The 15,687-nt window shown below is 31.2% G+C and overlaps 1 protein-coding gene across 3 annotated transcripts in view; it reads right to left on the bottom strand.

The window, feature by feature from the left end:
* Evi5 (ecotropic viral integration site 5) overlaps positions 1-5,426 on the bottom strand; it is a 9,327-nt gene extending 3,901 nt beyond the window's left edge. For 2 of the 3 annotated variants that reach the window (XM_018515361.1, XM_018515370.1), the window contains exons 1-8: positions 5,310-5,426; positions 4,618-4,872; positions 3,840-4,103; positions 3,102-3,366; positions 2,572-2,934; positions 1,735-2,412; positions 1,163-1,645; positions 992-1,090 (exon numbers count right to left, since the gene is read on the bottom strand). In XM_018515361.1, coding sequence (XP_018370863.1) covers positions 992-1,090; positions 1,163-1,645; positions 1,735-2,412; positions 2,572-2,934; positions 3,102-3,366; positions 3,840-4,103; positions 4,618-4,872; positions 5,310-5,374 — 2,472 coding nt within the window. In that variant the 5' untranslated portion in view covers positions 5,375-5,426. The remainder of the gene's footprint in view (positions 1-991; positions 1,091-1,162; positions 1,646-1,734; positions 2,413-2,571; positions 2,935-3,101; positions 3,367-3,839; positions 4,104-4,617; positions 4,873-5,309) is intronic. The other variant, XM_018515357.1, reaches the window with a different exon arrangement.
* Positions 5,427-15,687: the final 10,261 nt, after the last annotated feature.

The following is a 15,687-nucleotide window of genomic DNA, read 5'->3' as shown; positions in this document are numbered from 1 at the left end:
TTTAAAAAAACCATCGTGACCCCTGAATGACCTTCAAAATGACCTTCCAAGGATTTTTCAAGGTCAGTACCATACTTCCCCCGTGTAACCCTAAACTTTTCATACGAAACATTTTTCTCTATCCCTACTAGTTTTCGAGATATTTGACTGGATCACTTCAGATGGTCCACCCTGTATATATATATATATCACTTAAACGGTGTAAATATTTGGCTTATCGAGGTTAATGGTATATAAAAAAAATATCAGTAATAATATTGTAATGTATTTATCATAATAATTAAATTACGTTATAAAATGCAATATCACATATATTTTGTAGAATCAGAAATAAGAACACGTAATAATGCAGTGCTTTGAAAAGAAAAAACAGTGAAAAGTATTTTCATTATATCCCTAAATAGGATTTCATAAAATATTTAGAATTGTAACTATTGCTAAAAATTGCAATTGCGATTACACATAATTATAAAATTAATTTATTTAAAAAGTTATTAAAGTTTAAATATTTACGAATCATTATTTCAAATTATTTTTGCTTATTATTTAACTGTAATAAAAATTCTTATTACACTAATACAATATTTGCTATATTTGCCTAAAAATATAACGGGAAGTATCTATATGTAATAAAAATTATTGCACTTTATCATTATTGTATTTTCATTATTTATAAACAAATGTCATATTTTATTAAACACGGTAAAAATATTCAAAAGATATATATATATAATAAGATATCACAGATATTGTGTGCTGTATGAAAAGTGACTGTTGTACAATGATAAAATATTTCTTATGTATGATTTGCTTATATAATTATGCCTACATAGAATGGATTTATCGAGTTACCCTTAATATACATTATATTACAAGAATATACATATATAATATTTTGTACCATAAGACATAGTTCACCCCTTACTGCAATATTCCAAGATACTGCTTTTGTTAATACAATGGACAAGGTGAATTTTTTAATTTCACATACCTCAGCTTTTAATTCAGCAACCTTATCTTGAAGCTCCCTTACTTTCTCACTGTCATCTAAATTATTCCTAAGTTCGCCTTCCGCATGCATCTCTTCATTCTATAAAAATATTAGACATTACATATTTAAGTCTTTTAACGGTAACGTTTATTAATATGCAGATGAAATAACCTTCAATTCGAGAAGAGATATTTTCTGTGTAAGTTCCGCCACTTGCTGCGCGTGTTCGGCATCGCGTATCCTAGCCATCATAGCTTCGTCCTTCATTTTCGATTCCAGATCGGAATACTTGTGTTGTTGTTCCCTAAGCTTGGCAACTAGATCCTTCTCTCGTGCTAATGCAGCTTCCAATTCGTCTTTAAGTACTTTTCCGCCCTCGTCTTGTCTACGGAGCTGATTAGTTGCTACTTGCACTTGAGTTTCAAGCTCCATAACTTTAAGTCGTAACTCTTTTACTTCAGTCAACGCTTCCATCTCTCGAATTCTGGTCGTCATTAAATCTTCCTCAAACTTCTGTACTTCATGACCTCGATTTTCCCAAAAAAGCAATTTCTTTGGCGTAGAATCAGCGGCAGGCGCTGATTGAGCAGACCGATGCTCTTGTAGATGCCTCTGCCAAGCTGCACTTAACTCCATAACCCTCTGCCGCAGATCCTGTGTAATATTTTATATGTAAATCTATATCTAATATTAATATAACCCTCACAAAAAATAGCAAGATTATATAGGAACATGGATTTTACCTTTAAAGATAAATTGGCTTCTGCCTCTCTAAGTTTAACTGCAATAAGTTCTTCTTGCAAATGAGCTACGGAATTATCTGGCGTCGATTCGCGTAAAGTCTTCTTATCTTGTTCTAATTCTTGTATTCTTCCTCTGAGTTCTCTAATCAGTGCATCGTTTTCTGCCTCGTGTAATCTAACCCTAACCAATTCCTCTTGCAAACATTGTATCATCTCTTCCTTCTGTGATAATGCTTCTTGTTTCACTACTATCTCATCTAGTGATGACTGTCTAGACGTTACGTTCTCCTCAAGAAGAATCGATAACGATCTCAATTCCTCATGAGCTTGTTCGAGTTGATGGCTGGTTTCGAGATGTGAATGACGAAGCGCTGCCAATTCTCTTTGAGCTATGAAAGCAGTCTCTTCCTCTTCGGCGCGTGACACTTGACCTCTAACTAATCTATCAGCTAGTTCAGCGGACTCCGCTTCCAGAAGTTCAGTTCTTTGCCTAAGCAATCTGTTTTCTGCTCTGAGCCTACGTAACTCAACCATTTCTTCTTGCTCCTTCATCTTTAAAATGGTGTAATCTTTTTCTAGTTTCTTCATTCTTTTCGGATTGATTTTCATTCCATACGCGAGCGTCATAAGGCCATCGGGATCTTTTTCGGCCTTCCCAGGCAATTGCTTTTGGAAAAACTGCAAAAGAAAAAGTTATTTTAATCGTCGGTTAAATAAAGTATATGTGTATATAATTTTATATTCTTATTTAAGAATATAAAACATGCTAAAAATTAAATTTAATTGATAGTAATTTCTTCAAACTACTTATATAGGTAACAATTTTTCAAATTTTACCTTCAACATGCCTTCCATATCCAAACTGAGCAAATCTTCTTTGCCTAACTGCAGCATTGCCAATGCAACTTTAAAAATGATCTCCATTCCCTCCGATAGAAAGACGTCAAAAATACGACATGCTAGGGGAAGGCTTAGCGCTGTAGTAAATAGTGTAAGAAACCAAGAAGATGCATACATCGACGTGTGGAAACCTTGGGCCGTGAAGTGAGCATGAAGTTCAGGATGTGCATCAGCAACTAAATGTTCCAGTTGATACATGCACACTCCTAATTCAGCCATACTTGGTTTGAACATGTCTCGCAAGCGATACTCTTGCATTAGTGCTACGAGTACAGCAAAAGCTTCTTCTTCTGGCATTTGCTACAATGAAAGAATATTCAAATAAAGCATATATTTTCCCTTTTGTAGAATAAAAAATTAATAAAAATACATGTTCACAAAAAAATGAAGTTATAAATAATTTCTTGCTTTTATATATACTTTTCTATTTCATAATTTTTTGAGAAAATATTGTTAATATTTTTTACCTGCATTAAAAGTAATCCTACTATAAATCCTGAACCTTGGCAGTATCCTACTTCACGATCATGTAGGCTATATGCTTTCATAACGTTAAATAAACTCTCCTGTCCAAAACCATCCTTTTCTTTGAAAAAGTCATGCTCGGGATACGTCCTAGCTATATCCCTTCTAATTATCCTTTCGCAAGCTGATGTTGCTTTAATGTATTCGGCAAATTGCTTCTTAACTGGAGAGTCATGGGCACCGCTTAATAATTGCCAGACAATGCCCCTAAAATAATATACAATCTATATTAAATTTTAATTAAAAAATGAATATATGTAACTTTCTGACCTATAGATAACATTGATAAACGGTTACGGTTTTGATAATATTTATCAAGGCAGTGCAAAAAGGAGTGCTGCGGATGTATCGCATCAAGATTCTCAGCGTTAAGGAGCCCCAAAAAAAATTTTGGTTAAAATATAATTATTTTTTGTTTTCATCCAAATTAATTTCGTATCCAAGTTATAATTCATCCAAGTTATAAAGTAATAATATAAATAATGAAATCTCTATTGTTTTTATGAATATCGTATATGCAATATTTTGTCTAATTTTAAACAACTTCTATACTTAAGTTAAATTCATGAATAGATAAAGAGCTCCATCCTTACTCTTTCACTACGGGTTCAAAAAGCTTTTACACAGCCTTAATATATTTATGCCATCTTTCAAAAGAATATACATAATATATGTGTTACCTAAAATGGTGAGGTATGCCTTGACGAACCAATTCCTTAACAAATTCTTTCCGCTTCTTCCAATTATAATCCCAGTCAGCCACTATATGACCCCAGAGAGTCCACGTATTCTCTTCACCGTCGGCTGGATTGTGGCGTCGGGGCGCAGCATCGCCGTTACCTCCGCTGCCCCCCGACGCCACAGACACTTGAGATGTATCGGAGCCTTTTCTGCTATGATTGCTCTGGAGAGAATTCAGTGACTTTGCATCTGATTCGATCAGCCTAAAATTAATAAAATCATAAATTATGATTTTTTACTTGTGCAATTTTATCATTCCGTGGAGAATACGTAGCAATATATTTAAATAACAATATATTTATACAAATCAGTAGATACTTATTGTGCAAGTTACGTGTTTTAATTAATTATATAGATTATAAAGGATATAAAAAAACAAAACTTACGTCTTTTCCCATATTTTTCGATATTGAGTTAAAAGTGCAGCCTTAGTCTGCATCCTACTGTGCATCATTTCCAAGCCAAAATGCGTAGCAAAATTAACATTTAGCATTTCTACTCTAAATTTCAAACAAAAGGAAATCCAGGCAATCTATCCAAATATGTGTACATGCAAGGGGTATACAATTTACTGCAAATTTTGGAAAGTGGAAGATGTCAGTCAAAGTGGAAAGTAGCATTTGTTAGATAAGATTTGAGTTATCAGCCCATGCAAGAATTATTCGATCCTTGTGAAAGATGTATACGATTTGTATCAAGCGTCACTTGGTTATTCACCTATTGGCTTCCTCCAGCTTAGCTAATAGAGCCAGCTCGTCAGTAGGTATTTCCTGCGAGGGCGTTATTCGCTGCTCGCAAAGAGTGTCTGACGGCGGACTCGGGAGTATCTTGCCGGCCTGCGTGACGTTATGGGTAGATTGGTGGACGCTAGAGGTGCATAAACACAGCACGCTCATCACCTGCGGTCCATAACGTGACAATCCCAATTGGCCGATAGGCGCATTTACGCTATCCCAGGCGGCGTTCTGACTTCTGGAACAAAACGGGTTCCAATTGAATTAATGCGGATATCAATTAACGCAATACGATCCGGGTCTTTCAGCGGCGTACCGATCAATTTAAGTGATATACATTTGATTGACGTGCGCCTTCACATGTAATTGTGTGTCATAAACGCCAGTTGCTTATGTTCGATCGAAATCTATTAACTAAAACGAAAACATTCGATTTTAACTGTTTGATTTAACCGATAATAATTAAAATAAAACCAATTAATTGCTGCTAACGCTTCTGAATGCTCTCCGTTAAAATTAATGAAATTATTTAGAAAAGGCTCCACTTAAATAATATATGTATTAGGTACATGACTACAATATCAGAAGCGTCATGTACCTAATACATATAAATAAAATAAAAGAGAAATAAAATATATTTATTGAATAATTTATCAGTCGCGATGCTCATTTTACCTTTTCGCGACTTTATTTCTCCTCCAACGAGCTGCCGCAGGAGCTAATAAGCCACGAAGAACCATCGGGACAGTTTTTCTTTATCTCACTTTCGCGATTTTAGTGTTCGCTGCAAACGTTCTTGCTTTCTCGTTTCTATCGTTTCTATCTTCACGTCATCACGCGATTTTAAACACAACAATTGTCGACACACTTATCTGCAATACGATTCATTAAACGATCGATATTACGTATTCAGAGTGTCTTTTGCAAATCAATAAGAGATCTATTACCAATGTATACAAATTAAGATTATAATTAACAGAGTAATTATCAATTACTCTATTAATTTTAACAGTGTTCAAATAGATGATATTATCATCTGTCATAAGCGAAAGATAAAACACGAGTAATGAAGAAAATTTTCAAAAAGAAATAGAAATAGGATGAAATAAACAATATAACTCTAACAAAAAAACTACATTGCAAAAATGATATAAAAAAACTAACGTCACCAGTCGAAAGATGATGTTTAAAAAAATAATTATTCTAGATAGTAAAACTTTGGGATCCTATGGATTCTGTACCCTACTTGAGCCGGAACATGTTTGACCATTTTAACTTAAACACAAAATGTGTTTAAAGAGAACAATGCATTCTTGAAAAAAAATGTTTCAGACAAAGGTTGGAGGGTTTAAAGAGAACTATCAAGTAAGCTTCTTTCTAGATTTTGAGTCCAGGGACTTGTTTGTCCACAATAAATATCAAATAAGAAAAAAGTTATACATTTTAATATATTGATTATATTATTTCTTTAAGCCATGTTTCAGAATTTATTTTTATCAATACCAAAATTCTTTAGTATCATCAATTTGTTAATTACAAAAGGACATTGTGAAAAAGATTTCATTTCCTAGTTTTCTTTGTAAAACGTTTGAATTAATATTTTTCAATAAGTAAAAAGCGGTAAAAAGATCCAGACAGAAAGATTATCCTTGTGGAAATTTTAATATTTTATAACGAAGAATATCTTCTGTAGACTGTAGACGACGGCACTCTCGTGAACCGCCTCGTATGAACGCCGTGCTCGGTGAGGCAACTCGAAGCAACTCGACACGAAGGAGATCAAGAAGGAAGCAATTAGTGCGTGTGAACGAATTAGCGGACGAAAGAGCAGGTGATTTCGAGCAAGCTATTACGACTATGTATTATATACTGTATGTAGCTGTAGTAAAACGAAACGAACGGAATATGTCGGGATACCGTTTTACAAGCCACGTTTCTTGACGAAACAAGATTTAATCACTTTAAATTAAAATTAAAAATAAACTCTTTCGTTTTTATCATTTATTTAACGCGTCTTTAGAATTATTTGTATTGTATTTTGCACTTATATCCTAAAATGTATTTAAATAAGTATTTTGCTTAATTATTAAGAGTAGCATTTTCAAATAATTACATTAAAATTGTATGAAAATTTTAATTGTGATATATTTAGAGTGTATAATTATTCAAAATGTTACATATGTTTTCTTGCTGTATATACATATTTTGGAAAATTATATAACTAGAACATTTTCTATTATCTATAATATATGTGCCTTAAGAGTTGGCTTCGTTATATATCTTAATGTCAACGTTGTCTGCAAACTGAGACCGATGAACACTTGCGTCGGAATTGCTGTGTTGTAAAAATTTTAAGTTATTATCAGGCAAATTACTGACCTATATACAGCACAGTTCGAATATAATGAGAATGTTAACGAAGTTATTGCTAACCATTTAACGTGTAAAAGAAAAACAAGACTACAACGACTTCAGCAAAAAATCTTAAAATAAATTCATTTGTCAATACTAAATTCGCTTAAAATAATATTCGCGAAACATTTCATTAAATTCATTAATTGTATTAATTTTTTTATTATTAAACAATTTACATTTTTAAAACAAGTGAAGTAATGAATACAATATGTATTTTAATAAATTTCGATAATAAATATTGATTTAATGAATGATAGAAATTATATCAAATACATTTTGTTAATTCAAATAATTCAAATTACGGAATAAAAAACATTGTTCATTTCATCTCTTGGTTGAATTAAAATTCATTATTTAATATTTTTTCTTGTGAGATACCATTTCTCGGACAGTTTACAGCATAGTGAAAAGGCTTGCCACTATCAAATTATAAATGACTGAATTATATCCATGTATCACTCATTACTCAAATAATAAATATTAAGTTATATTGAAACAACTTGATAAAACTCAAATTACTTTTGTACATAATATGTCTAAAAATAAATCATAACTCAAGTCAAATAAACTACCTTATATATATAGTGTTACATTTTATATAACACTAATTCAAAACGATAAAGCTAGATGAACAGAAAAATAAAAAAAAGGAAGACAAAACGTTTCTAATTATTATTTTGTCTTTCTTTAATGATTAAGAATTAAGCAACACATCCGCATATTTTTAATATTTCTTTTTAATAAATGCACAAAATGTCAAAGAACACTTTTTCGCCACTCTCGCGAGACCAAATCTATGGTCGTAATTTATTGTTCTAACTTTTAAATTTTGACAAGAGATGTCTTGAAAAAATAAATCAACGAAAGTTGTGTCAGTGCTTATACTTTGGTAAGGCAGATAATGTAATCAGAAACGCTCGGATGTCCGCGATTCCTTTTCCGGCTTATCAAGACATGCAGCTCTCTCTCTTTCTTTCTCTCTATCCCTGGTTTCTTTGATGGCGAAACGTTAAACGGTGAACTTAACGTGCTGATTCGATACGATATCGTTTCACTTATTTCCCGATTATCCCGGCACGGTGGGATCCGGCTAGACATGCACTGCTGGAGAGTACGAAATGGGTTTGAGGGTCGATGCAGCCCGCGCAGGCCAGGATGCTCCACATGCGCAGCGACGTCCGTCTCCTGACAAATAAATAAAAGGATACCGAGTACGTGCGACCGGTGATCGAGAGCACTGGGCGTTCTCGATAGATAAAATGTCAAAAATGTGCATAAAAATTTTAAACACAAATTTTCAAAAATTCTTTCGATCCTCTGCCCTTCGTATTCAAGTATTTTTAATTTATAAATAATAAGAAAGTCTTCTTCGTTTCTTTTATAAAATTGTGACTTGATCTTAGGTTCGTCAGACATTTTGATATTTATGTTAGTATTGTATTCAAAATAATGTTAAAAAACTTAAAAAATTGTTTGTTTCAATTATTACGGAGCACAAACTGCTTTCTTTTAGTTTATTTATGATTGCGCAAATAAAAATAAAAATAAATGTAGAAACAGAGAGCAAGAATAAGGTTTAATTATTAGTCTTTTCAAAAATATAATCACTTCTCCGAAAAAATTTTGAGAAATTTTTTGAAATGTTTTTTATTGCAATTTTTTGACGACTACACAATTTCATAAACATCGTATTTTTATTTTGGAAATTCTTTTATAAATGAAAAATAACTAATTTTTTAATATGGAATTTTAATTAATATCTTTAACAAAAAAATTTTATTAAAGGGCTATAAAATTCTTTTATTTTAAATATTAATTTATATTATTAAATTTACTTGATAATTAAAAAATAAGATGATATTTAATTGTACTTTAAAGATTCAATTAACGTCATTTTTTAATTTATTAGGCATATTCATGATTAAAATTAATCGTCAAAATCTTAGTAAAACAATTCAGATTCGATAAAAACTTCGCAAATGAAAATATAAAACAAATCATTTATTCTTATCATACACTAAAAAAATTATGATATCTATTCAAGTATTTCCTATTTAAAGAAATGTACGAAGATACGAAAAGAAGAGTTTCTACAGTTAGAATTCTATTTTTAGCTTAAACAGACAGATTGAAAATTAAATTTTGCAACACTACCTATGTGATTTGTCGAAGTCAGTTCAGAGATTTATCAATTAAAAATAAAATAACTTTTTATAGAAAGACGATACTTTCAGTTAAAGAATTTTTCGTAAAATAATATACACAGGTAGATATAACAATTAGTGGACATAACATAATTATTAGACAAAATAAAAAAATTATAAATATTAAGTTTTTTTAATAATATGTACGAACTCTAAATAAATTTATTATTAAATTTTTGTAAACAATAAATTTAGAGTTAAATTTGTTGCATCATTAAAAACTTAATATTTAAAATTTTTATCATTCTTAATAATTAGGTCATGTCCACTAACTGGTACATTTACCTTATCACTTTATAACAATAATATAACGATAACCATGTAACATATTTTCCTAGTAACATGTATTCGTCATCAATATCATCATTCATCGCCGCAACAGTCTGCCTAGATTATATCACGGTATAATTTCGGTCTATCCTGTGCAAAATGATTCATCGTCAAAATATTTTTCTCATAATCTTAAGACCTTTCTTTTTTTATCTAAACTTATCTTTAGACCTAACAGAGCCTGTTTGTAGCATTTTTGTTTATTTTTTTGAGCAAAACAATATTGTCTACGAGAAAATAGAAGTGTGAACGTATAAAAAAATTTATTACTTTGGTATTATTATTCATGATCACTTCATATTGGATGAGTAACAAATAATTATATATATGTATTGTAATAAATATATATTTCTTCACCAACGATATTAATAAAATATTACATTCTCGAAGCGCAGTTTAATAACTTAATTCATACAATTTCAATTAATAATTTAATCTTATTAACGCGTTTATATTGCATCCTATTGTTATCACATATTGTTATCACATTTTATTCTTACAACATTTAACTGCTTTTTTATACTTTTATTTTATTAGATATTTATTATTTTATTGGATATTTATTAAAATAAAATATCATCATTGCTGCACATATTGGCTACGTTAACAATATTATAAGTTAATAATTAGAAAGAAAAGGTTACGAGAAAAATTATCCAGAAATACTTTTTCCTCTGTCTCTCTTCGAAAGTATTTACATTAAATTGCGATTATAAACTGCTAAATTATAAAGTAAAATATCTTTTTTCATTCATAAATATACTCATTCATCTACAGGAAATTGCCAATTATATAATGCTATTCCTGGAATTTTACACCACTTACGTGGCCAGAAACACTCATGTGTATGGTAATATCATCGCTTGTATGATAAAGGGATACGAAAACTCAGTCCTTTTGCAGAAAAGTTTTAGGAAAAAGTGAATACATTTGAAATACGCGGCTTTAATAATCTATAAGGATCTCCGTGGAGTAATGCACAGCTGAAATAGCCGTACACGGTACATACTACTAGAGATAAAAAATTAACGTACGGAGAGTCCGCAACCCACAGACGACACATCTCTATTTATATATATAAATGATAATATATATTTACTCTTTTAGTACATATATTTTAATTCAAAGTTTTGCGTTTTAATTGTATATGAAAACGAAAGGTAGAATAATTACATTAATTTATAAAAGCAAAAATTATTCAGCATGTTACGAAATTAATATCATTTGTTTAAAGAGTTGAACAAAAAATATTTCCAGTTTATCTAAATTTTTTCTTTCAATTCTTTTAAAATTTATTAATTTATGATATTATATTTATAATTATATTTAAATATGTAGTCACAACACATACCAGACAATAATGACACTTCATTTTATCTCCGATAAAAATAATATCACATAATTATGTTGAGGTATAACAGAAACGTTCGAGTCTCAAATCAGTTTTACAATAAATGCATAAAAACGTGTCGTATACAATTTTTATTTCAGCTCGACCATTGGAATTAATCTTTTTTATAAGTGCATATACTTTAATAAAAAGATTACATCTCGAAATATTCCATGAAGCCTGATGATTCATTTGTATGTGTATGTATGTAGACACACCTAGGTATGACATTTCTGCAAAATTGATGTTATTTTCGCACTAAACCGACTTTGGAAGGTCGGTGCATTTCCACTAGACGTATCGTTTTACCATCAAAAAGAAGTTCAATAAATTCAGGAAGATATTGGTTTTTACAAAAATATATGTTAATTACAATATTCATAAACACAACATACAATAAATAGAATCGTTCTAATATAAATAAATACTCCAAATACGGTCAAATAAAACATTTAACAGATAAGATTTATGTAAGACAAAGAGACAAATTTTTTAAATATTTTTTATACTATCAGCAACGCTATCATACTAATATACACGTAAACATAGGCAATTGCAGGCGAATTTTATCTGCTCTAGTTATGGCTCGAAGTACATCCCACGCGACTTGCTATGTGAGTCCAATATAACTGGAAGGTTACTGTCTTCGATATTAACATTTTTTAAATAAATTTTCATATGCATTGAGCTGTTCTTCGATAGCATATCTGATCAATTTTCAAATTAATCTTGTGTGTGTACAAAAGCGTGTCACTTTTCCATTTACTTTTCTACATGTATTTTATTCAAGGATAATGCATATCATTCTGAACAGAATAATAACATACATATTCATATTATTTTTAGATGTAATTTCTAGCTCTTTAAAAGTATTTTCTGAATATTATTCTACTCAAATATTTTATAAATATTAATTAATAATACTTACAATAAGAAAAAAATTGTTTACTTGACTAAATTAATTATTTATTAAAGAATGTATGTATTTAAGTCAAATATAATATGTTTGATTTAAATACATATATTCTTCATCGCGAAAGAGATAAAGACAAATTAAATTAATTTAATTAAACGAACAATTTTTCTTTCTTAGGGTGATAAAATATAGAAATACAAAGCAATCTTTACTTGATTATTATTGATTGAATGTAAAAAAAAAAGGGAAAAGACTAACAGGCGGGACTACGACTGTAACGATAAAAGGTTAAATCATAGTAATGGAAGAATCTAGGTCGCATTCAAATTATTTATAAGGCTCATGTGTGGCGTAATCGACTCATTTTCAGTTTCCGCGCGAAAATACAATACATTGAAAACGAAGAGGCATCCGGTACCGAGTTATTGACCCGTAATTCACACCGACATTTAGCGTTAAAGGTCGCCTAGCTGCTTCCGAGTCTCACTGATGAGTGTTCCGTATCGTTGCCCAAATAAAGCGACAGGCAACCTAAAATTGTCCAGATGCACCGCCTACTGCTGGAGTGATACAAGACATTTAAAAATGCGTAATACAAAACATTTAAAAACGCGATTTAATTATATTTTATTTTAATTTGATCAGAAATAAATTTATAATGTTCCCTTACACTTTTAATTAGAAATATATCTTGGAATTAAGTAATAAATAATTTTATTAGCAATTAACTTCGTGACATTTTATTTTAACACACAGGGGTTTCATTTTAGAAAAATATTAATTAATTGTTGGAAAAAAAATGTAATTATAAAATTTCCACAAACGATGATGAATCAAATTTTTTATGAACGAATAGTTTCCGAGCTTATAAAATCGTAATTAAAAAGTGTACTTTCGCGAGTACTTCTACGCGTTCCATTAGGATCATTTAACGTATACAGTACAAGTCCTTTCACGCCTCGAAAGGTGATTCTAACTAATTAGAGATTTAACGAAGTGTGGTAAAAAGACGAGCGAACGGTAAAGCATCGAGTGTTTCGAACTTAACGAGGAATACTCGAGCATGGTCCTTATAATCCTACATGATTTTAAAGCAGCCTACCGTGCAACTTTCGCGTAGTTTGATACCGTTTCACCTTCCAATTTCGTAATAGCACGCGAAATGAAAGAAGTTAGTCCTGCTACATTGTATTCGTTCCTTTTCTCACGCGGTGGCGCGTTAATTTTATTGTCGCGGAGAACGCGAACATTTTGAGGTCATCATACCTGTAATAGCTGAAAACGTTATACTTTCGTGTTCTACATATAATCGAATAAAATCATTACAAGCATGGAAATAAAACGAAGAAAATTATATAAGGATTATCGAAAAATTGCGCCCCTATTTATCTTATACGCTGTATTATTATATTTACATTAATCATTATATGATAATAAGTCTGTTAAAATAATTACACGACAAAAAGTCTCTTTAAAAAATTATTTCTTTTAACTTCAATAAAATATTTAATATTTCAAATTCTGAAATATTTATAAGATTCGACTGAAAATGGGTTTATTTCTTTTAATTGATTTATTCTCGTCAGTCTAATATGACTTGTAATTATTTAAAATTCTAATAATATTTATAATAATTATAGTATACATATTTTTATTTGAAAATATTTTGTTATTTTCTAAAAGTTTGTATAGAAACAAAATTGATGTAAGATACGTTAAAATGTTTTTCTCCTACATACTTTTAAAGAGAATGTTTTTCACACTTATCAAACGATTTTGACAGGTCTTGATTTCTTCTCTAATTTCTTCTATCAATATCACTGATTACTAATTTTATTATTACAAAATAATAAATTGATAAGCTTTCGTCTCTCATTACATAAACAAAAGATTTCGAGACAATCTTGCCTTCGCTTTCTGTTATCTTCGACGAGATTCGCTTTTTTTTTTTTTCGCAGGTGCACATCACAAAACCACAAATATTTATCTTTTCCAATACCTGACAGGTAGCAACCGATCGCTAAAGCTGACTTCATTCCTCCAGAGGGACAGACACTTTTCTTTCATCTTCCCCGAAGATCAATTTTTCTCAATTACCCCCGCTGACTTTGAGAAAAATTAATACAGGAGAAATTCTTCCCTCTTGGAATTTCCACCCACTTCTGCCGCCCACCTTCGCGGCTGTTCAATTAATACAGACAGCAACCTCGAACGTTGACGGACGCGGTATGCTTGTGTGAAAGTGCCGCCGTTCCCTCAAAGGCGAACGAGTGGCGAGAAACGATGATGAGAGAGAAAGAGACAGACGACGACGATGACAATAATAATAATAATAAACCGAGTCGCGCGGTTCAACTAGCACATGTAACCGGAAAGGGATATGCGGCCTCGTAGCCGTGTTAGCAAACAAACTGGTGGTCGCACAGGTGGACGGCCGCTTTTCGCAGCCATCTGGTCCCGCCGAGTGATACCACAAATCGCTTACCTCGAAAACCTCGTGTCGCCGTTTGCCCCGACGATGCTCGTCCGCGCGTCGTCGATGTCACCAGGCTGACCGAGAAACTCGATGAACCCGAGCTAAGCGAACGCGGAGCACAACGGACTATAACGGTTGACGGGCGCATACGCGGTGATACGCGGCTGTCACTACACTCGAAACTGTCATCGCACGGATGGATTTGACCACGCGCAATGTTACCAACGAACGCGACACGCGACCTCTTTGTCACTAACAGTTACTAATCCTGTTTGCTTCCCATGACGCCCGCCGAGGGCGCTGAGACTCGCGGCAGCCATGTTGCCTCGAGCCAAGTTATACAGGGTGTCCCGAAAGTTTTTGCCAATTCGCTTTTGTGTAGATAGATTCGAGTGGACTAAACTGAGTCGAAAAGTCCTCTACTATTTTGCAATTTTCGCAATAGTTAACAAGATATTAATTACTAAAAATTACTAAATATTGGTCTTGAATAATTTTTTACTCAAATACTATCACTTTCTAGAAAAGCTGCAAGAGACAAAAATCATTAATTTTCTTCTTATAAAGCTCCGAAAATTTTTTCAGAATTTTTTAATACTGTATTTTCTCATGTGGTAAAAATAAGAAAATGCAGTACTAAAGCATTGATAAAAAATTCCGAAAAAATTCTATAGTTCTATAAGAAATAGTTCTATAAGAAAAAAATAAATGATTTTTATCTCTTGCAGTTTTTCTGTAAAGTTGATAGTATTTGAGTAAAAAATTATTCAAGACCAATATTTGGCAATTTTTAATACTTAATATCTTGTTAACTATTGCGAAAATTACAAAATGATAGAGGACTTTTCGGCTCAGTTTAGTCCGCTCTATCTACACAAAAGCGATTGGCAAAAACTTTCGGGTTTCATCCTGTATATGAATAATTTGATAATCAAGTCGCAAATATAATAATCATAAAAAAGTTAAATCCGTTCTTATTAATACAATAACAATGCAGTTTTTTATCTTTTATTTGTTTAAAATATAAATACGATAAAAATGTTGTAATTAAAGAATATTTCCAAGTTTAAATTAATAGTCTAAATATTTTCAAGGAGACATCCTGATTCCTAAAGTCGTCTATTTTACTAATTATTTTTCAAATAAGTATTTTTTTAACTACCTTTATATTACAAATTAAAAAATCCTCCACAATTAAAGTATGAGGAATAATAATGTAGTCCAGACTGGTCAATTTTATATAAAAAATGAAAAATAGTTGGAAAATTACAGCTTTTATTATCGCGGCTTTTGACGTTGACTCACAATATTTGCTTTCATAT

This window comes from Trachymyrmex cornetzi, unplaced genomic scaffold (genome assembly GCF_001594075.2).
Source record: "Trachymyrmex cornetzi isolate Tcor2-1 unplaced genomic scaffold, Tcor1.1 scaffold117, whole genome shotgun sequence".
Taxonomy (NCBI): Eukaryota; Metazoa; Arthropoda; class Insecta; order Hymenoptera; family Formicidae; genus Trachymyrmex; species Trachymyrmex cornetzi.
The sequence above is the reverse complement of the archived record's forward strand: the minus strand, read 5'-3'. Positions and strand labels throughout refer to the sequence as shown.